Source organism: Eleutherodactylus coqui, chromosome 9, assembly GCF_035609145.1.
Source record: "Eleutherodactylus coqui strain aEleCoq1 chromosome 9, aEleCoq1.hap1, whole genome shotgun sequence".
NCBI lineage: Eukaryota > Metazoa > Chordata > Amphibia > Anura > Eleutherodactylidae > Eleutherodactylus > Eleutherodactylus coqui.
Window position 1 is genome coordinate 69,149,649 of NC_089845.1, and position 23,843 is coordinate 69,173,491.

General features: G+C 39.7%; 1 protein-coding gene across 1 annotated transcript in view; it reads right to left on the minus strand.

Moving 5' to 3' along the window:
- Positions 1 to 19,769, minus strand: part of DOK6 (docking protein 6) — a 506,258-nt gene extending 486,489 nt beyond the window's left edge. The window contains exon 1 of the mRNA XM_066578847.1: positions 19,704 to 19,769. Coding sequence (XP_066434944.1) covers positions 19,704 to 19,769 — 66 coding nt within the window. The remainder of the gene's footprint in view (positions 1 to 19,703) is intronic.
- Positions 19,770 to 23,843: the final 4,074 nt, after the last annotated feature.

The window sequence follows — 23,843 nt, forward strand, 5'->3', positions numbered from 1 at the left end:
GCAACCTGGCTAACTAGGTGCACGCTCCCTGTGCACGGAAGTGTGCGCCCAGAGCCGGTGTACCGGATCACAGTGGCCATGGGAGGTCACCAAGACCTGGGCTCCTCTGCGCCGGATCCCCGCAGCCCGGGTAATAGGACCAGTAGTGCAGGCATGGAGACCCCCAGAGCTGCCGGACCTGACATTTTCCTTGTCAAGACTGAACAGGCTACATGTACATGACAGTCCTGGATGTAATGCATCTTTTCTTTTATGAGAGCAAGACTGCAAGTGATCCTACAGCCAGGAGAGCAGCTCCTCTGCCATCAAGGGGATATATTTTAGGCCACTTCACCTGCAGGATAAAGACCATCAGTGAGGCTAGGAACTTGTCAGTGGTTTTGGTGGTCTTTGGAGATTAGAGGTTGTGCAAGGAATCTTTGATGACATCCGTCACTTGTTTTTTTTCCTCTTTCCCTTTTTGAATGCTTCCAGTCTCATATCATAGTTTAGTCAGAGACATATAGCCTGCTTGAAGTTCTTAAATCTTCACACGCTTCCACAACATTCTTCTTGGAGGGGTCAGCTACTAGGCTTTCCCTCACTTTTCTTTTTCTCTGCAGACAAGAAAGGGAAAATTCTTTAGAAAGAATTACAGCAGTTCAGATAGAAGTGGTTAGTGCCACTGCATTTGGGGACAGAAGGGTCTGGGTTGGATGAGGACAATACTGGGGACATTACTGGATTCAGTTGGGGTGTTAGGTAGAGGAAGGGCTGGGGCAAGTGAGATGGAACAGGGCTAATCAGGATGGAGCTGGGGACCTGAGAATGGGCTGTTGTCCTTTTGCCTTTATTTTCCACTGGTTTCTCACCAGGTTTCTGTGCTGCTAAAGGTTGGCATGGATAAGACTCCTGCTGACTGGGGCTCTTGTTGCTATAGACACCAAAGTTCTTTCCCTCTTTTGGAAGTCCTTTTAACAGTGTACTACCAGCCCAAAAAGGTCGCAGACTGCCTTCTTAGGGCAGTGTTTGGTCTTCTGTTCTGCCACCTGAGAGTTCTTGCAGGCATCTTCCTTGCAGCCCTTAATCTAATGACCTTCTTGCTGGATTTCAGGCAAAGATGTGACATATATATGAAGCCAGTGGAGTTAGCGAATAAGAACAATTTTGGCAGTTGTAGAAGGTCATCTTTGGAGGTTGGATTTTGCTTAGTTAGAAAATGAACAAACATTTGCCACTCCAAAAGCCTCAACTGTACAGAAGCACATTACCATACAGAAGCACTTCAGGTATCTAGTGATGTCTTTTGGGGGGTAATGTGGGTTTTGCATTAAGACCATTAGCCAGCTCTCCTTCCTTTGTAGCAGAGTAGTTGCCTACAAAGTACGATAAGGGCATTTAGATTTAGTATATTTTGCAATTATTGATGGTTGTAAAAGTCACATAGAAAATCATGGTCACAAATGCTTGAATGTTGAATATTTCAGTCACGGAAAAAGCTTGGTCGATGAGAATCTTCTTGAAGAAAAAACTCATGGGATATATCTGGTTTTCTTCTATCTACCTCCTTCAGTTCCATAAGCACAGTCTGCTGCCTCCAAGGCTTCAAAGCTAGAGAGGACTGCTGGCCATCTGCTAGGGGGAGATGTCAAGGACTAATCATAGGTTCTGAATTCTTCTCTCCTGTTTTGGTAGGCTTAATGCAGCACTGCAGAGGTATTGTTCGATCTTCCTTATTTGCATATTACCCAGAGGAGCATGGATGGCCTTATAAATCTCCTCACTCACCTTCTTGGTGATCTCTCTAAGGAGAGATGTTACTCCTTCCGATCTTCATCAACTTAGCGTATCCATGGCCACACTGTGTGCCTTCAGAGAAATGTACGCCAGTTTTTGGTCAAATGCACCAGTTTTTGGTGCAAATTATACATAAATCTTCCGCTTTTCAAAAAAGAGGATGATCCGGTGGAGAAAGAAGAAAAATTGCAAATGTTTGTGCAAATACCTGTTTGCGCAAACATGTGTGACTTTTTGACACCAGAAACTGACATAAAACATTTTATCAATGTCCACAATTATTTCCTAAAACCATATCAAAGGTCTCTCTTCAAAGGTAACTCACAATTTAGACAACAGAATTAGCATGCAAATAGATTTGTACAAGTGGGTGCTGATAAGTATTGAACCTTACCAAGAAAAAAATTTAGCTAGGAAGCTGTAAATTGGAGGGTGTGCTTGTCTATTTATCTTTATTTAATGATGCAAAAATCAACTACCTATGATTTTTACTTAACTTTTTTTTCTGGTTAAAAGTTAACATGGCAGAATCTCCAAAGAGGTTCATTGTGGATGAGCATAGGACCATAATCACATTCCTGATTCTCCAAGGAAAAGGTGCAAAGCAGATCTATGATGAAATGTCATAATTAAACTTTGGATGAAAGTGGTTCTTTATATGCAACAGTTAAACATTGGGTTGTAGATTTTAAAACTGGCCATTTCAGTGTTGAAAGTGAGAGAACCAGTGGAAGGCCTGTCCCCGTCTTCTTGCCTGCAAATGTGAAAGCCATCCATGACATGATAATCGAGGACCGCCGAATATCAGCTAAAAGTATTGCCACATATCTGGGAATATCACATGAGAGAGTTGGTGCCATTATCCACAATGACTTTGGAATGAGAAAGCTTACAGCCAAGTGGATCCCGGAACTTTTGACAACCAAACAGAAGAGGAGACGTGTGGAGACATCGGTGGCTGTTTTGGAGCATTTTGCAAGAACTGGTAAGTGGTGATGAGACATGGATCTACAGTTATGATTCAGAGACAAAAGAACAGTCTAAGGAATGGAGGCACAGTGATTCTTCCAGGCCAAAGAAGTTTCGTGTGCAAAGGTCAATGCAGAAGCAAATGGCAAACATTTTTTGGGATAAGAAGGGAGTTCTGCTTGTGAACTACCTCCTAAAGAGTTCAACCATCAATGCAACATATTACTGTTCGTTATTGACAAAGCTGAGGCAAAATATTAAGGAAAATAGTTGAGGAAAGCACTCAAAAGGTGTCATCCTATTGCATGAAAATGTACCGCCACACACACTAGGTGCCAGTTTTTGGAAAATTATCTCCTTAGGCTTTCAACTGATGCCCCATCCACCCTATTCGCCTGACCTGGCTCCGTCTGACAACAATCTGTTCTCCAATCTCAAAAAACACCTAAAGGGACAACGACGTGTTTTGGGGGTAACTAATGCTGCAAATGAGTGATTTGACTCGGAAGTCGGAAGAATTCTATTTGCAGGGACTTAAAAAGCTGCAGCAGAGATGTCGCAAGTACATTGACATCCTGGGGGAATATGAAGAATAGTGGGGCAGTTTCAGCTTCCTAGCTCAATTTTTTCTGAGTAAGGCTCAGCACCCTCTTGTATATAAACCCCTATTCTTTGCTATATAACAAAAATATGGCATGAATATCCTCACAGACAATGCATAGCAAATAAAAAAATGTGTTTCTTACTAAACCAAAGAGTTAGTTTAATCTTCACTGATGGCAGAGTTTGCCTTAAAGCAAAATAGCAATTTTTTCCATAAATATAAAAAGGCATGAAACTTCCGTTACAGCTATGTGACACATAGAAATAAGAAAGATAAAGTCATTATATAATAAAGTTAGCTTGGATTCTACATTAAGAAAAATGAATATAAGGTACAATTGTAGTACGGACAAAAACAATTAAAAAAAAACATTCAGTAAATATTTTCACCCTACAGAGGTGTCCACACTTACATGTTCTTGAATTTACTTAAGGACTCTATTTTCTCACCAAACAACTTCAATACAGAATTTTGGTATACTAGCAAAACCAGTCAGTTATAAATATAGATCAACTGTGAGTGTAAATGTGGAAGCAAACGACATTGCCCTACAGCCCTGAAGGGATTCAATATTTTATAATCAATACAAATTGCCGCTCAGGCAACAAATACCCCAAGCGATGAATTGACCAAAATTAAATATATATATTTTTTTACTTAATAACTAAATAGAAAATCTGAGTATATGTACAGTGCAATAAAACGTGGTCATGAGAATACAGCCCTTGTATATACCTGGCTCGTAACAATTCACTGTTTCAACCACTATGAGTCTTTTTAAAATTGCTTACTCAAAACACTCCAATACCATACTATGTGTAGGAGGCTGCAGTCCAACCAGACATTCACATCTCCGTTTTTAGGCTTAATTCAGACATAGTCATTTTTCTGGAACTTTACAGGTAAAAAAAAAACACCAGAGACATTGCATTATTTGGATCATATCCGTGTTTTTTTATGTCATTTTTTATTCACACATGCTTTATCTTTAGATTTTTTTTTCCTATAAAGATGCTAATTGAAAACACCAGAAAAAAAACACCATACGCAGGCTGCAATTTGCAAAAACTGCCGTGGACCCCAAAATGCTGCAAATATAAGTAAAAACACCACTACAAACAAAAATGCCAGTTTGTGTGATGTTTTATATCCTGCTACTGATCTACAACAAATCAAGATGCAGTATTTTTTGGGTGGAAAAAAGCTATTTCAAAATTTAAAAAACATGGTGTCTTTGCAAAAAGAAGGCTATATGTGAAACCAACCTTACGGCTCAGTCAGACGAGCGAATGTTTCACGCATGTATAGGCAAGGGGAAAAAAATTTGCATGTACAAAAAAATTGCGATTCATTTGCACTCACATGTCCTATCTTTTGCAGGTGCAAATTTTAAGCGCTTCTAAAAAAAGGACATGTGACCGCTTTCATTGCTAAGCATTGGTTCTAATAGAGTGCGACTATACATGCGTGAGAAAAACACTCGTCTGCTGGGCCCTTAGAGGATGAAACATAGAGGTTACCACTTAAAACACATAAAACTAGCTTATCTAAATATAGAAGCAAATGTAATTTAAAGGGGTTGTCCCACGAAACAAAGTGGGGGTAAGCACTTCTGTATGGCCATATTAATGCACTTTGTAATGTACATCGTGCATTAATTATGAGCCATACAGAAGTTATTCACTTACCTGTTCCGTTGCTGGCGTCCTCTTCTCCATGGTGCCGTCTAATCTTCAGCATCTAATTGCCCGATTAGACGCGCTTGCGCAGTCCGGTCTTCTCCTTTGCTGAATGGGGCCGCTCGTGCCGGAGAGTGGCTCCTCGTAGCTCCGCCCCGTCACGTGTGCCGATTCCAGCCAATCAGGAGGCTGGAATCGGCAATGGACCGCACAGAAGCCCTGCGGTCCACCGAGGGTGAAGATCCCGGCGGCCATCTTCACAAGGTAAGTATGAAGACGCTGGACCGCGGGGATTCGGGTAAGTACTATCTGTTTTTTTTTTTTTTATCCCTGCATCGGGTTTGTCTCGCGCCGAACGGGGGGGGGCTATTGAAAAAAAAACAAAAAACGTTTCGGCGCGGGACAACCCCTTTAAAAGCTTGTATAAGGGACATTTCACAAGGTCTATCTGCAGGGTTTGATGTGGAATTGCAGGCAGGTTGAAAGCTCTTTTTAATTCTGCATCAAAAGCCGCAGGTAGCCTGCATCTTGCGGTCTATTCCGTCCCGCATGAAAGGCTCATAAGTTTTCAAGCATCAATGACTTCTATAGGTATTATAAAAATGCTAATGCAAAATTCCACAACCATATGGCTGCTTATATAACCGTATTGACTAGGAGTACCTTCACACAGGACGTCGGAGCTGCAGAAAATCTGTTGTGGAATTTATCTTGCGTTTCTGCAGATGGGCAAACTTAACAAGCTTTGTGAAATTGGCTGCATTTGTTGTGGAATTTGTATATTTATTTTGTTTTTGTGTGCACATTTTCCACTGCGGAAAGAATTGTGTTTTTATGATATGGTAGTGGTAGTTCTCGCTTCTGAGAGCACACTGAGGTCACACTGGCAAAGGTTAACAAACATCCACCAGCGCAGATTTTTAAGTGAATTTAGAGCGTTTTCGAAACTGAACAGCTGCAAAAAATGCAGCATTACTCTATTTATGGTTTTTATGTTACCCATTCATCTCAATGGTGAAAATCCACTGAAGATATGCACAATTCCAGCAACATAAATAGACATACTGCGGAATTCTAAACCGCAGCATTTTTCACATTTTCTGCATATTTGCTATGAGTAAATTCCACAACGTGTGATGGACATTTATAAAATCACATTCACTTGTCTTGTATTGTAAATGTTGTGGAATTTATACAGCAATTCCATCAGCAGAAATTCTGCAGTGTTTACTGGCCATGAGAAGGTGGCCTTACATTAGATTTGCAAGACCTTCTAAACAGTGAGTTAATACAGACATGAAGTATGAGCATGATTGAGACCTAAACGTTTTTTACAAATAGTGCTTGTATATAAGATTTCAGATAAGAAAATTGTACTACGAACTCAGTGAGCATCAACATTACGGTCAGCAGTATCATTATGCTTGTTCTTATGCAGTATCACAAGCATAATGGTTCTGCTCACCGTAATGTTGATGCTCACTGAGTTCGTAATCATACATTTTAACAAAATTATCTTGGGAAGGCACCTTGATCTTTGGCTACAGCTGTTGGTGAACTAATGTTTAAAAGCTATCAGTGGATCAGAAAATTATTTGCCAGGAGGTTGTCCAACGTTGAATTCTATTATTGCATATGTGTCAATGAAAACTAGCTAATAATGAAGGAAACGTAAGAAACTTGCATCAAAAATTTATCTAAATATTGATGTGTCTTACCAAAAGGTTATACATATTATAGAGGCAGCGCTTGAATCTACTCTATAGTCCATGGGAAGAAGAATTCAGCCTAGGCAATCCCTGCTTCCTTTCCTAAAACCTTTCCTTTCCCTCTCTGTATATATATATATATATATATATATATATATATATATATATATATATATATACACATACTCCCTCCATAGTTGCAGCAATGGATTGGAAGAACTACAAACTATCAGTTCATGTCAAATTTATCAATGTGCCTAATTTAAAGCACTTCTGTAAATTGGGGAGAGTTAGCGTCTAGAGATGAGCGAACGTACTCGGCCACGCCCCTTTTTCGCCCGAATACCGCGATTTTCGAGTACTTCCATACTCGGGTGAAAAAATTCGAAGGGTGCCGTGGGTGAGTGGGAGGTTGCAGTGAGGAGTGGGGGGGGGAGAGGGAGAGAGAGGGCTCCCCCCTGTTCCCCGCTGCTACCCCCCACGCCGCCACGCCTCCCCCCACCCCCCGACGCCCCCCGAATCTTTTCACCCGAGTACTGAAGTACTCGAAAATCGCGGTGCTCGATCGAGTAATTACTCGAAACGAGTACGCTCGCTCATCTCTATTAGCGTCCTATTAAACTGAACGAAATCGTTCAGATTCTCTCTAGATTACAGGAATCTGAACGATAATCGTTGAGAGTAAATGCCTGTATGATCTGAACTACAAACTATAATTTGTTTGTCCTTTGGGCTTAGCAGGCATAAAAATCAAACTATGATTGGCTTGTGCAATGCCTGCTCATTTACTTTGAGTGGAGCTGGGCAGCTGGAGCGATCCCTGGCCCGCTCCAGCTCCATTCACTGAGAGATGATTGCTCCTGTGTGAAAGCACAGGAGAGATTACCACTGGGAGGACTGCAAGGTGCATCTGTGTCCAGCAGTCATGCAGTGTAAAAGGGTCCTTAATTAAAAAACAGTGGGAAGGAGTGAAAAAAATTGAAAGTGATTTCGACTTTTGCTACTTCAGATGATGCATACAATAACTAAAACTACATTAACTGAAGACAGGAACTACGCTAAAAAATTTAAAAATCCCTGCAATTTCCTGTTCTATAGACAACTTTTTAGTATTCATTTCATGAGGATTACAATGACAGGTAACATCTATATGTAGATTTAGAGTTTCTTTAAAGAAATAGTTGCTCAACAACATTGGTAATATTGGTGCTGGATAACTTTGTATCTGAAATAAATGTAGTCAGAATTTTAAAAAGGTATGGCACGTTAACTCAGGTCCATTCTGTCTAATCTTACATTTTATTAAAAGATCAGAAGTCATTCTGGGTGACAAATACACAATGATTTTAAACGCTTTCTTAGAGCACTTGATAGTACAGTTTTTAAACCACTAGACAATTGTAAAGTTCATACTGTTCATTCCAGTTGTAATACATACAAGTGACCTGTATCTACTGCATTGGAATGAGAAGTTCATGAGAAAATGAGAGTTTTTCTTAGCAACAAGCAAATTTTGGATGTGAATAAAAAAATGCTTTAACAGTGAAATATTTAGGCCCCCATACAAACCCGCCCACCAATTTCAGTGTGATTGGTTGACTACTGCATATGTACGAGGGCTTCCTGACTTTTCCTCAACAGACTATATCTAGGAAAAGAAGATTGGAAAAGTAAAAATTCCATGCCTGATCCTTTTGCTTTCCCTAGAGATAGGCTGCTGTTAGAGCTGTCTGGCATCCACTTACTGCCCTCTGCCCATGTAAAACACATGAATGCTTGGCCAAAACAAGTGTTTATGTGTATGGGGGAGTTTGGGTAAAATAGCTGTTGGCTGAATTAACCTTCAACCAACAGCTATTGAAGGTGTATAGGTTTATGAGCACAAACAGATGAACTATCACTAGTTGCTGTAGAAGAGAGCAGGCAAAAATCACCTAGGTATAAGTTGATATCTAATTTAATTGTAAATTTACAGAAAAAGGCACTAGAGAACGTATTCTTTATTCATGTCTATGTAATATTATTAACTGAAATAACATAATATTAATTGTCCTGATTTATATAATTTCATAGAATCATAGAATGGTAGAGTTGGAAGGGACCTCTTGGATCATCTGGTCCAGCCCCCTGCTCAATGCAGGATTCACTAAATCTTCCCGGACAGATTGTACAGCTTTTGTTTAAAGACTTCGATTGATCACCCTCACTGTCAGAAGGTTTTCTCTAAAATCTAATCTGTGTCTCCTCCCTTTCAGTTTCATTCCATTGCTTCTAGTCTTTCTTTGTGCAAATAAGAATAGGGCTGATCCCTCTGCACTGTGACAGCCCTTCAGATATTTGTAGACAGCTATAAGGTCTCCTCTTAGCCTTCTTTTTTGCAAGCTAAACATTCCCAGATCCTTTAACTCTTCTCATAGGACATGATTTCCAGACCGCTCACCATCCTGGTAACTCTTCTCTGAACTTGCTCCAATTTGTCAATGTCTTTTTTTAAATTGGGGTGCCCAGAACTGGACACAGAATTCCAGATGAGGTCTGACCAAGGAAGAGTAAAGGGGAATAATTATGTCACATGATCTAGACTCTAAGCTTCTCTTAATACATCCCAGAATTGTGTTTCTTTTTTTTTTCTGCTGCATCACACTGTTGACTCATGTTCAGTCTGTGATCTATTAGTATACCCAAGTCTTTTTCACATGTGCTGTTGCTTAACTCAGTAATACTCACTGTGTATGTGTTCCTTTTTTTTTCTTGTCCAGATATAGGACTTTGCATTTCTCCCTGTTAAATACCATTCTGTTAGTTGCTGCCCACTGTTCAAGCTTGTTTAGAACTTTTTGAATCCTCTTTCTCTTCTTTAGTGTTAGCAATCCCTCCTAGCTTTGTGCCATCTGCAAATTTGATCACTATTCCATCAATTGCATCATCTGGATCATTTATAAAAATGTTAAACAACACTGGGCCCAGGACAGAGCCTTGTGGTCCCCCACTTGAGACATTTTTCCAGTTGAATGGGCAGCCATTTATGACCACTCTTTGAGTATGATCACTCAGACTGTTGTGAATTTATCTAACAGTTGTCTTGTCAATGCCATATTTGGTCATTTTTTTCAGTAAAGATGGTATGAAATACTTTGTCAAATGTTAAGATATACTATACGTACTGCATTAACCTGATCAAACCAGTAGGTGATTCTGTCATTATAAGAAATTAGATTTGTCTGGCATGACTTGTTTGTTACAAATCCATGCTGGCTCTGGATAATAAGTACATTCTCATCCAAGTACTTGCATACATGTAGTTTAATAATTTGTTCAATGATCTTTTCTGGTATAGAAGTTAGGCTCACAAGCCTGTAGATTCCTTGGTCCACCTTCTTCCTTTCTTTGAAGATAGGGACAACATTTGTCCTTCTCCAATCTTCTGGGACTTCTCCTGTTTGACAAGTAGCTCAGCAATTACCTATTTTGCTTTCTTCAGTATCCTAGGATGTAATTCTTCTGAACCTGAAGACTTGAATTCATTTAAGTTAGCTAAATATTCCCTGACTATCTCTCTGCTTATAGATAGACCTCATTCTTTTATTCCTGTAAGATTATGTTGCATTTACGTACTGAGAGAAAACAGATACAAAACTGGAATTTAAAAGTTCGGCTTTCTCAACAGAATTTTTAACCAATTCACCATTTTTATCCTGTAAACATTCTATAGCATCTTTGACTTTTGTTTTGCTTTTGGCATACTCTCAAAATCCCTTTTTTATTGTTTTTGGCCTCTCTTGCAAGTCTCAATTCGTTATTAATTTTAGCTTTTCTGACACTTGCCCTGAAGTTTCTGCAAACTGCATTATAGTCTTCTTTATATATGTCTCCTCTTTTCATTTGATAAAGATAATTTTCTTCCTTTTTGGCATGTATTTTTAAGTTCTGTGTTCATCCATCCTGGTCTATTTAAATACTTTGCATTCTTCCTTCTTTTAATGACTTGTTAATGATTGTGCTTTGAGAATCTCATGTTGCAATATTTTCCAATCGTCTAGGACATTTCTGTCCTTAAAAACATCCAGCCATTGGATTCTTCCTACCCTCTTTCTGAGTTCATTAAAATATTCCTTTATGAAATCCAGCCTTGAAATATGAGACCTCTTAGGTCTTCCTCCTCTTATTAGCCAAAATTCAATGATAGCAGGATTGCTGCGTCATACGGTCCCAGCCACTTTACCTTCCTTGACTATTTCCTCCGTGTTGGTAAGAATTAAGTCTAACATAGCAGATCTGTTTGTTTTCTCTTCTATCTTTTGGAAGATAACGTTGTCAGCAATAGCAGATAACAGTTTGTTGGACCCACTACTTTTACCTGAGAGATTCCCAACAAATGTCTGGATAGTTAAAATCTCCCATGATCACTTTGTCGTACTCTTTTTGCAAACTTGGCCATCTGATGTAGAAAGAGTTCATCCATATCTTCTGCTTGACCAGGCAGCCTATAGTAAATGTCTATAATGGCATTCTTTCTGTTTTTCTCTCCTTGTATTCTTACCAAAATAGCTTCTACAGAACTACCATTCTCTGAAACTTGAATCTCTGTGGGTATGTATGTATTTCCTAACATACAATGCAATATCCCCTCCCCTTTTAATAAGTCATTTTTTTATAAGTTGTATCCTTCAGGCCTTGCATTCCAATCATGTGTATCATCCCACCAAGTTTTTGTGATGCCTATGACATCATATTTATCTTCCTGTGTTGGGAGCTCTAATTCTCCTTGTTTGTTTCCTATGTCCTGTGTGTGTAGAAACATTTTAGTTTGTGATTGGTGGCTTTTGATCTTTTACTTTACTTCAGTTTTTTTTGTCTTTGTTCTTTTTTTCCACTTCTAATAGCAAGGTTCTCAATTGTATTCATTAGCTGTATATTTTTGTCTGGCCTTTCATTTCCCTTCCCATATTGTACTAGTTTAAAGCTCTCCTGATGAATGTTGTAAGGTGCCTGAAAAATATATACTTACCTGTCTTTGTAAGGTGCAACCCGTCCCTAACAGGATGATCATCATATAAGTATTTCACTCCATGGTCTAGAAATCTCAATTTTTTGCTGACGGCACCTTCAATGTAGCCATTATCAATAATGTAGGTATAGCTAAACACTATCCTACCAAAAGTAATTGGACCCAAAAGCAGGAATCAAGAGAAGTACTTCTTTACATATATTAATACTTAGTGGGGCTTTCTTTGGCCCTGACAACATCAGATACTCTCTGTGGCATACTTTCTACTAATGTCTGATACACTTCAGCTGGTATTTCACTCCATTCATCATGCAGATGTCTGACGAGTTCTCTCATAGAAAATGGACACTGTTCATATTTCCTGACCCGATATTCCAGTTTGTCCCAAAAATGTCCATTAGGGTTTAGGTCAGAACTCTGTACAGGTCAATCCAATCGTGGAACATCCACATCCTAAAACCGATATAAAACAGTGTTGGATTTGTGTCTTGTTGGAAGTATTGATGATCATTTCCAGAGTATTGCCACACTGTTGGCAGCACATTATTATCTAAAATATCAAGGTACACCTTCATGTTCATGGCTCTTGCCACTATAACCAACGGACCGAGACCATGCCGCATACAGTATCCATACAAACATAACAAAACCTCTGCTGTACTTAACTGTTGGCAGAACACACTCAGGCAAAAGGCATCCTCCATACCCAGGTACATGCATCTAATTTGAACATGGAATAGTCACTCCGTAAAATGTTTTACCACTCCATAAAATGTTCTTCCATTGCTCAACTGTCCAATGACCATGTTCCTTGCACTACTGTAGACAGACCAATGCATCTTCTTTGACATTAGTTACTAGATATTTGCAGGATGAATGGATGGAAGTATTAGCTAAATTATATCAGATGTCAGTAGAAAGTATGCCGCAGAGAGCATCCAATGTCATTAGGGCCAAAGGAGGCCTAATTAAATATTAACATATGTAAAGAAATACTACTTTTGATTCTTGCTCAGATGTCCAATTACTTTAAGCAGGATAGTGTATATTTTTACTAATTCAGAGGGGCCTCATCTTTGAAGTCATTTCTGAAGAGAGCGGGTAAGCCCGCAGAAACGCGTAGCAAAATAAAACATTTACAATTATTTATGGACATTGTGTCCTTCATCTCCGTTGGAACCCAGGAGCGCGGGGGAAATTTTTCTATTTTACAAGTTATAAAAACTGTTAAACTATTTAGTGAATCCCAGATCACTCCTTTAAACTCTAGATGGCAAACTGCTGGATTTACATTAAAAATGATCACAATGCTCATATTGCAACAGTGAAACAGCCTTGCAGTGATTAAAGGGGCTGTCTAAGACAGAAAACAGGGCTAGAGATGAGCGAGCACGCTCGGTAAGGTCAGTTACTCAAGCGAGCCTCGCTCATTTCGAGTAACTGCCTTCTCCTCCGAGCATGCTCGGGGGGTGGAGGGGGTGAGTGGCGGCTGCGGGGGGTAGCGGGAGGGAGAGAGATCTCTCTCACTCCCCCCCTCCCGCTCCCCTCCGCTCTCCCCCGCTGCCCACGACCCTGGCTGCCCCCCCAAGCCAAGTAGGCTCGGAGGAGAAGGCAGTTACTCGAGATGAGCGAGGCTCACCCAAGTAACTGACCTTACCGAGCGTGCTCGCTCATCTCTAAACAGGGCATGTCATAAAATATATCAAAACAAGTATGTCACCTGGAAAATCCTCTACTGCTCCAGTACCACCAATCTGGTGCTCTTGCTGGTCGGTGTCGTTGTGCTACAGTGATGATGTTGCAACTACCGACTTGTGACCTTTGCAGCCAATTAAAGGGGTTGTCCCGCGGCAGCAAGTGGGTCTATACACTTCTGTATGGCCATAATAATGCACTTTGTAATGTACATTGTGCATTAATTATGAGCCATACAGAAGTTATAAAAAGTTTTATACTTACCTGCTCCGTTGCTAGCGTCCTCGTTCCCATGGAGCCGACTAATTTTCGCCCTCCGATGGCCAAATTAGCCGCACTTGCGCAGTCCAGGTCTTCTCCTGTTCTCTACGGGGCTCCGTGTAGCTCCGTGTAGCTCCGCCCCGTCACGTGCCGATTCCAGCCAATCAGGAGGCTGGAATCGGCAATGGACCGCACAGAAGAGCTGCGGTCCACGGAGGAAGAGGTTCCCGGCGGCCATCTTCACCGGTAAGTATAGAAGTCACTGGAGCGCGGGGATTAAGGTAAGCGCTCCGGTAAGCTTTCTTTAGGTCCCTGCATCGGGGTTGTCTCGCGCCGAACAGGGGGGGGGGGGGGGTTGAAAAAAAAAAACCCGTTTCGGCGCGGGACAACCCCTTTAACAGACAGCTTTCTGACAGATTTTAATTGTCCAAGACAATGTTTTTAACCACAAAAGATGACAAATAAACTATTTTTTTGCTGCATGACCTGAATGTCTGCCACATAGTCTAGCTTAAGATGTGTTAAGACGAAAAGATTATCGTTCAAACAATTGTTCAAATTAGCGAAAGGGAAAGATAAGCGTTCATTCTAAATGCGTTCGTTATTCACTTTCTGCAGGACTAAAAATCATGATCGGCACGTTCACTTGTCGTTCACAGCACTCATTCAGTCTTTCACATAGGAATGTGAAACACTGAACGACAGGTGAATGATTCTCGTTGAACAAGTCAACAATGAATCCGCCTGTCTAAACAGGCTGTGCAAGCAAGAATGAGCTGGTGATGATGTCACCAGCTCGTTTGCTCATTCAAACACCACAATGAACATTCCTAAGAAAAGATGCTCCAAAATTGTAATTTTCACAGTGAATACAATTATTTACTAAAACAGCCTCAGCAAGAGAGCTCATTGGTCCTCTTTAATGCTCCAGAAAATGTTAAATCATGGAAAACAGAACAGAGCGTATCAATGTTTACACCTCACATTGCTTATAGCTTCTTTAGAAGGATGAGGATAAAACTGTGCCTATGTTGTTCAGTTCACCAGTTCCATGCACTGTTTAGTAAAGAGTTTATGTAAGCTAATATCTATTTAAGAGACATATAAAGCCCAATGAACGATTATCGCTCAAAATTCATTCAAACGACCGAAAATGAGCGATAATCATTACACATAAACGCAGGCATCGTGCACTATTCGTTTTAACGATGATTTTAAGGTGAATTTCAAATCCATTTTTCAGCTACTGAGAGATAAAGCAAACATCTCCCCGGTAGCCGGCATATAACATTGTCATCTGCTGTCAGCGACAAGCAGAACAAAGCAGCTGTTTGCACTGCTGGGCATGTGAATAATTACACGCTGGGCTCTGCAAACAGATCCTGGAGGCCCTTTTACATGCAAATGAAGATTAAAAAGTGTTAATGGCCATTCATGACAAATAGATCGCTAAATCTTTCGATCTTTCATCTGTTTGAAAGATTATCTTCGTGTGAAAAAGGGTCTTATGATATGGTGCTCCGGCAATCCAGCGGTATCCCCCTTCTGAAGTCAGGACTCAGCACAAAAATTTGACTCTTTTCAGAGTCCCGTGCATGCACTCTCCTATACAAGTCTGTGGGAGAGCTTGCACGAAGGACTCTGCAAAGAGTCAGATTTTAGTGCTGTGTGCTGACTTCAGAGGAGGGACACTTCTGGATTGCGGTAGCGGGTGAGCATACAAAATATATCACCTGTCTCCCTGTTGCATCCCCTAACAGCACCATACCTTAGTTTATGGTGCTATGGGACATGACAAGTTCCCTTTAAGACCATGGGAACATGACAGGCTCCCTTTAAGACCCTTTTTAAATTCTAAATGGACTCTTATGAAACTTTCCAATTTCCACTATTGTACCTTGCTTCAAATTAGTGTTGACTAAGGTAAGGTAAACTTTCTATAGCATTACTTCCTTAAGGCCCCCTGTCCACGGCAGTGATTTTGCCGGCGGTAAATCACCGGCGAATCACGCCGTCTGAAGCTTTCCATAGTGTTGGTATGTAAAGCAGCGGCCCGTGTCCACGAGCAGAGAATCATTGTGATTCTCCGCTCGCGGCCGGCAATTTGCAGCATGCTGCGAATTGCCGTGATTCTCCGCGGTCAGCCTATCTGTCAGATTAGGCTGACAGTGGAGATCCATCTGCGGTACCTGCTCCCCGGCTCCGCCGCAGAATACCGCAATGCCCGTGGACAGGGGGCCTAAAGAGGTTGTCGTGGTGGTGATCAGCTATTATAGGGGGAATATAGGATTACTTGGCAACTAGAAATGAGCGAGCATACTCGATAAGGCAAACTACTCGATCAAGTAGTGCCTTATTCGAGTACCTGCCCGCTCATCTCTAAAGATTCGGGTGCCGGCAGGGGGCAGGGAGGAACGGACAGGAGATCTCTCTCTCCCTCTCTCCACCCCCCCCCCCCCCCCCCCCGCTACCCCCTGCTCTCTCTCTCCCTCTCTCTCCCCCGCTCCCCCCTGCTCACCGCTGCAACTCACCTGTCACCCGCCGGCAGCGGAGTCTATAGAGACGAGCGGGCAGGTACTCGAATAAGGCACTACTCGCTCGAGTAGTTTGCCTTATCGAGTATGCTCGCTCATCTCTATTGGCAACCTTTCAGATGAATGGCTGTTCAAATATAGATTGCTCAATTCTGCCAAAAAGAAAGCTACTGCTTGTTAGTGGCTCTTTGCCCTGGTTCTCAGAAGATGGGGCCTTCTCAGTGGACCTCCTTCTATGACAGTCATATACCCTAATGTCCTGGTGGTGACTCCCTTTAACATTCAAAAAGATAGTTACATCAATTTGACTAAAAAATCAACCTAATAGTAATCATGTAATTTTTTTTTTACTCAGAATGGTAGATAGATGGGCAATCGGAAATGATGTACAATAGACAAAACAACTGCAAATGGTTACACAGAATGTATCATTAAGCCAACACATTTAGCACTGTAGAGTCCCAATGCTAAATCCATTTTTGGTAACCTGGGTGATCTTTTCTATTAAGGAAGACATAAAGAGAAAAGGATTCATCCATGTAATAATAAAGCCTGTGAGTCACTGATTTTCACAGCAGATGAAATAATGCACTTCATTCTGTCATCAGCTCATCCTTGAGTGTACTCTACAGTTGATTTTACAGCACTGAATACAGTAATGTAGTTTCAATCTAGCGTGTTACAATAGGTCAGTATCTCTCTAGCTTCCATTGCTCACAGGCACATAGTAAGAAAAAGCACATCTGTCTCAATGGAGGAATAGCTGTCTAGGGCTAATTAAAAGCCTTCAGCTTATAGGACTTTTTATTGCCCTGTTGACATTTAAAAAGTCATTAGCCACCTACAATCCTTGGTATGACATAGCATAAAATCTTTTGCCTAGATGAGCTTGTCTTAAAAATTAATCTCTTTTATAATAAAAATTAAAGACACATCATATTACCATGACAGTATTTGCATTAGTTAAGGAAAAAAATAGTTCTATTAGTATTTTACTTGCCTTCTTGGATGTTTAATTACATTTTGCCAGTTTTTCAAAGTGAGAAATAATTCTTTCTACAGTTGACATTCTTATTCTTAATATACTTGGAAAAATCAATTAGAACGCATCGACAAAATGTTCATATTTACAGAATAGTTTTCTGTGCTATAGCTGACAAATCCTATTCTCATACACAGAGTCCAGATAAACTAATCCATAGCGAACCAGAAGTTGAGTACCAATGTAAACCAAATGGAAAAACAATTAATCAAAGCCACTCGTTGGTTAGTTATTGCAGGTTAGGCCATTGTTGCTTCTACATCATACCAGTTTAAAATGTCATCAGATTTACAAATTAACATAATTTTATTACAGCTTTGCTTATTTTGTTCACTGATTATCGTTAATTAGACATATAATTTTTTCATTGAAGGGAATGGTGATTAGATACAGTATGTTATGACAAGCACACCATGATAAATCTCACCAAGTGGAACAAACTCTATTCATCCTGTATGTCTTACTAACTGCATTCCCTGTACATTTCCCTTCATTATGTAACACATTTAATATCAAGGTTGGCTTTTATTCGTCTTTTTCTTACAAAAACAGACAAAACAAAAGAATGGCATTTTGTAAAAATGTAAAATGCTAGCAGGCTCTTGTTCCAATTGTTAGAACAAATACCAAGTTGTAGACAGGTTACCTATCCAGTTATAGTATAGCTAAAGGTCAAAAACAGGGAATATTTTTTGCAGTTTATTCAACTATTTACTTGAAAGTATCGTAAAACAAAGCAAGATAACCGAAGATCAGTAAGTAAAATCAGCACTATATCAACCAGATACCGTATTACAGTACTTTACATGTCCAAAAGAGTAAAGAAAAGCATTGGTCGAGTCTATAGAAATGAGAAGGTCTCTGACCGTGAACATATTGACTTGCCTAACGATGACACATCTTATAAACTACCTGAAAACCCACCTTCATAATAAAACGTATCTGCCGTCAATCATTCTTTTTTATATTTATTTCAATTTATTCACACTACAGATTAATAATTTTTATTATAATACCTTATAGCCGCCACATCTAATTAATTATCATAACGATTATAGTATGTGGCCGCCATAAGGGTTTATAATATTTACTGTAAACCGTCAGTCCAGCACTAATCTTATAAATTAGTGTGTATACGGATAAATCGGTGAATATACACAACCTACAGAAAGCAGCTGACAAACCAAATCCAAATAACCGCAAACAAACATAGAGAGAGGCAATTTGTGCAATATGACAAGTCCCTATGTCATTGCTAAAATCATTCATTTTAGTGATAAGAGATCCCGTTAGGATCCAAGCTACTTGAGGAATTTTCATTTTCTGAGTGACTCTGGCTTATCTGACACTGTTTGGGGAAGTGGTTCATTATTTGACAGGAGTTCTCCAGATAACACAGGTGCTAGACTATGCCTCCAGCCTGCTGTTGCCTGTCTGTTGGCATCATACAGTCCAACTCTGATGTTTAATCATTCAGCCATGTGCCCAAGATAAGATAACCATCACAGCATTAGTGTCTACCTTTTCAGTTCCGCAAAACATATTCATCCCTCATCCATTGTTTATGTGCTTACTTGAAGTCAATGACTATAATAGAAACGGACAGGTTGAGCGCAATTCATGTTCATCATAATCATCATAATATTGAAAACCGAAGACACTGTTAAATGGAATACATATGGATATATTCTCTATTTCGATGTAATACGGATGTAGCAAACATTAACACATTGCAGTATGATAACTTAACTACAATGTGCTACAAAGTCATGTTAATGATTGCTACATCTGTATCATTTTACAAAGGGGGGTAGGGTGATGGCAAAGGTAGCATTGATATAAATCTTCAGTTCAATTTTAATACTCAGCAGCCTTTATACTTTTTACAGTTCTCATCCACTCTTTTCATCAGTTAATCCTTACAATGCAATGTAACAAATAACAGGCTGTTATCCACAGTACAAAACTCCCATGTGGGTCCATTCCTCAGACTATGCTTAATCCACTCAGGAGCTGATGTCCACAGCAACACAGTGCAAAGCTTAGAAGTGTCTGGCAAGGTTATTCCTCTGAATCCAAAGCAGATAATTAGTCTGTTGTGTTTGACATTAGGATGCAATATCAGATTTAGGGGTAATGTTACAGCGATCCACACAAGTGAAGCCAGATATCCATTCACAACAAGAACTGAAAGGGCTTCTCTTCTGCCCCCATGAATAGCCGAGCAATTGCTGTATAAATGCAGATGATCTCAATACTGCTGTACACAAATCATCCACTCCTTCTCATTCCTCCCCATGGAATATACATTGGAGGAGCTAAAGATAGTACAGTATCTATCTGTCACACAAAACTGTAAGCACAATCTAGTAAAACAAGCAAGATAAAAGAAGCAAGAAAGCATATAGTGTGGAATTGTGACTTACCCCAAGCTTTTTGCTTCTGATTTTTACATAGCCTTGCTTTACAATATCATTGAAGTTGGATGCCATAGTGAATAGTAAGCTTCCTCTAAGTACCCTGGTTTGTTCTGTCTTTTTTGCTGTATTACAGAATGTCTCATACACCCTCCCCAAGCTTCTGCAAGTGTTTGACAAGGCGGCAACAACAGCAACAGCAATAGATGACAGGATGGCTGTGTTAAAGAGTCCAGCCTTAGACTAGCTGAGCTCTCCCTATGTCTATGAGCCCAATAGCATCACTAGCTGACTGGCTGAGCTGTCTCTGTGTCTATGAGCCCAACAGCAGGAGCTCACTGCAAAAGCAGCCACTCAGTGTCAGTGCTCAGCCCCCTCCTTTCCCCCAAGCATGCTTTACTGAATATCTAAATTGCAAAAAACAAGGCAATGTAAAATAGGTGATTATCTAGAAAAGGCAAGAAAAGCCTGTTGTGTGCAATAGAAGGCATATTTCTTAATTGAATGTGAATAAGATATTCTCACACTAACTTCCATTATATATTCTTTGCTTTCATTGTTCCAGGGCTGGCAATTTTAAGCGAGTCAGAAATGATTTGCAATATAGAATAATCTGTTATATAGTAATGCAGCCTATATTATCCTGTGAATGTTTCCATAATTATACACATGCTGCTCATATCACTCACTGCATAGAGGAAAGCACAATAGGAAGCATGCAATGTGTTATTATTACTCAAATGTTTGGATACATTTGTATCACTCTTCATTACTCCTCTTGCTACATGTAACCCATTCTTTATTCCAGTGATGCAATCCAGGCTTCATGGGTGAAGGCTTCATTTGAACATTTTTCAACATATCCAGCAATATTTACAAAGTAGAGAAACTTTGTAATCTAATTACTATTGCAATTCTTCTTCTGTTTATTTCTGCTTTTCTCCTGCTTTTTATGTCCATTAGACCACAATGATGTTGTGCTTATTGTAACATGTCACATGACTGCACCCTCCAATGGATTTAGGATGCAGTGACAATGAGTCAATAGCAATGTGACATGTAACAACAGGCATTGGACTATGTGGTCATGTTATGTTATATCACTATGGATGCAATGTAACTGGAGAAATTTCATAGCAATTACACTGCAAAGGTTTTTTTTCTACATTTTAGAGGTTACTTGCCTGTTACTTGTCTGAATCCTTAAAATGTCGTTTTTCAATTGCTGGTATGGAAATTTCCAAGTTAGTGTTGAGTTAAAAGAGAGCATAACATACCTATAACATGATGTAAGCTGATTAATATTTTTCCTACCTTCTTTCTTTCATTCACTCCCTTTCCTGGTTGAATCTGATAAACATATTTTTTTAACTATAACTAAGCAGTTACCTAACATTCCTTAGGGCTGATGCATACATATACATATGTGCAAATTAGAGCTCATGAAGAAGGGCATTTTTTTTCCTGCGCATGTTTTTTTGCATTTGCAATTCAAATCTATTGGAACCAATGCTTTTCAATGGCAGCGGTCACATTTTCGATTTTTACGTGTGCAAAAAATTCCGCAATGCAAATTATAGGACCAACATATATTAAAATGCGACTATCTGCGTTTGCAAAGAATTTTCTCAAAAATGCAGGACTTGCCATTGCCTGCTATAGTGTTCTTTAGAACATGCCGCACTGTGCATTTTTTTAGCGTGGCGCACGCTTTGGTCAAATTTTTTTATGCATACAATTTGCGAAAAAAATTGCTCACAAAATAAAGGCCCATCTGACTGAGCCCTTAGGCAGATTGCTTTGCTGTGAAAGCATTCTGACTGAGTTATGCTCGTATTTCCATGTCTTTTCTGTCACCTTCCCAGAATTCAATTGAATTTAAGGAAAAATGGCAAAATATGTGTATTTTCAGTGGATATAAAAAGTTTACACACCCCTGTTAAAATGCAATGTTAAAAAAATCTTACAAAGATGAATTATTTCATATTTCTTTCCCCCTTCAATGTGACCCATTACCTGTACAGTTCCATTTGAAAACAAACTGAAATCTTTTTGGGTGGAAACATAAAAATAAAACTCAAATAATGTTGTTGCATAAGTGTGAACACCCTCCTATACTTGGGGATGTGGTTGGGTTCAGAATTAGCCAATCACATTTAACCTCATGCTAAACAGTAGTCAGTATACGCTTTTTAAACACTCGGGGGAGGTAACTCCTATTCCGCTCCTTCCAGCCCCCATGGGGGTTTGGCTTACATTGGAGCGTATGGGAACTAAAATCTATATTTCCTTCATAACTTCATGTGGGTGGGGCCCACAATTAAAATATGATGGCTAAGTTTGCTGTCATGATTTTACATATGATTTGAGCCCACACATGAATGTATTTGAGTACATATTTTCATAGATATGCGAGTCCAGGGTTTCTGAAAGTCTCACAAGGATGGGAGTACCTGTGTCTGGTTTGTGGTGCTGTGACCTTCTGCAAAATATCCTGGTCGATGGGCTGTGACATACAGATCAATCTTAATTGCCAAATTACATTTCCCTCTTTGTTTGAGAGACGTTACTTTGTTAAAATTGGCTCCAAAAAGATAGCAGGTCTGGCGGTGGCCAGATCCAAGGTGGAGAGGAGAAGTCACTGGGTTGTGAAGGGCTGTTCTTGTCTTTATCTCATATTGTAAATAGTTCCTGCTCTGGTTTAGCAAGGCTGTTGTACATTACAGGCCCCCTATGGAGTTGTAAAAGTCTTTTTGAAGTGTGCTTGTCCCACTGTTTCAAAGCCCCCCTCAGCACTCAGCCTTCCTAGATGCTGAAAAGCATTTAACCCTTCCACTTACAAACTACAGAGCAGTGTTGAAAAACCATGTGGGACCAAGGTAGCCATTCCATACCTCCCAGCAGTAAAGAGCTTACAACACATCAAAGGATCTGATTGTTGAAAGGTATCAGTCAGGAGACTGGTACCAAAAATCTTCCAAGGCATTATATATACCATGGCACACAGTGAAGATGGTCATCAAGAAGGGGATTACATTTGGCATAACAGAGACATTACCACGAACTGGATATCCCTCAAAAATTGATGAAAGGATCAGAAGAAAATTGATCTGGAAGGCTGCCAAGAGGCCCGCAGGAACATTAAAGGAGGTACACAAATTTCTGGCAAATACTGGTTGTGCAGTGCATGTGACAACTATCTCCTGTATTCTTTATATGTTTGGAGTGTGGGGTAGGGTGGCAATATGGAAGTCTTTTTTTAGCAAAGAAAATATCCAAGCCCGGCTATGTTCTACCAAAACCTACATAAAGTCTACAAAAGTGTGTGGGAGAACGTGTTATGGCTTGATGAGACCAAGGTTGAAGTTTTTGGCAATAATTTCAAAAGATATGTTTAGTGCAAAGTGAACATTGTGCATCACCAGAACACTATACCCACAGTAAAGCATGATGGAGGCAGCATTATGTTTTGGGTCCGTTTTTCTGCTGCTGGAACAGAAGCTTTAGTCAAGGTAGAGGGAATTATGAACAGTTCCAGATTACAGTCCATGCTGGTACAAAACCTTCAAGCTGTGCAAAAAAGCTGAAGATGAAGAGGCATTTCACCCTTTAGTACAACAATGACCAAAAGCATATCCCTAATCAACAAAAGAATAGCTTTACCAAAAGAAGACAAAAGTTTTGGAATAGCCCGGCCAGAGTCAAGAATCCCATTGAAAGTCTGTAGATTGACCTAAAGACAATGGTACACATGAGATGCCCACACAATCTGACAGATTTAAAGCACTTTTACAAGGAAGAAAGGGCAAAGATTGCCAAGGCAGAATGCTGTCATAAAGTCAAAGGGTATATAAACAAAGTATTAATTTTAGGGTGTGTATATTAATGCAACCACATTATTATTATTATTTTTTCCACTCTAAATTATTTCAGTTTGGTTTGCAATGAAATTATACAGCTAATGGGTTACGTTGAAAGTGAAAATAAATCTGAAATTATTCATTTTTGTTGAATTTTCTATCATGATAAAAACATCGCATTTTAACATGTGTGTATAAACTTTATATATCCACTGTATTTTATTTATTTTACTAATTTTATATAACACATACATATTCTGTAGCGCTGCACACAGATTGTCGACACTTG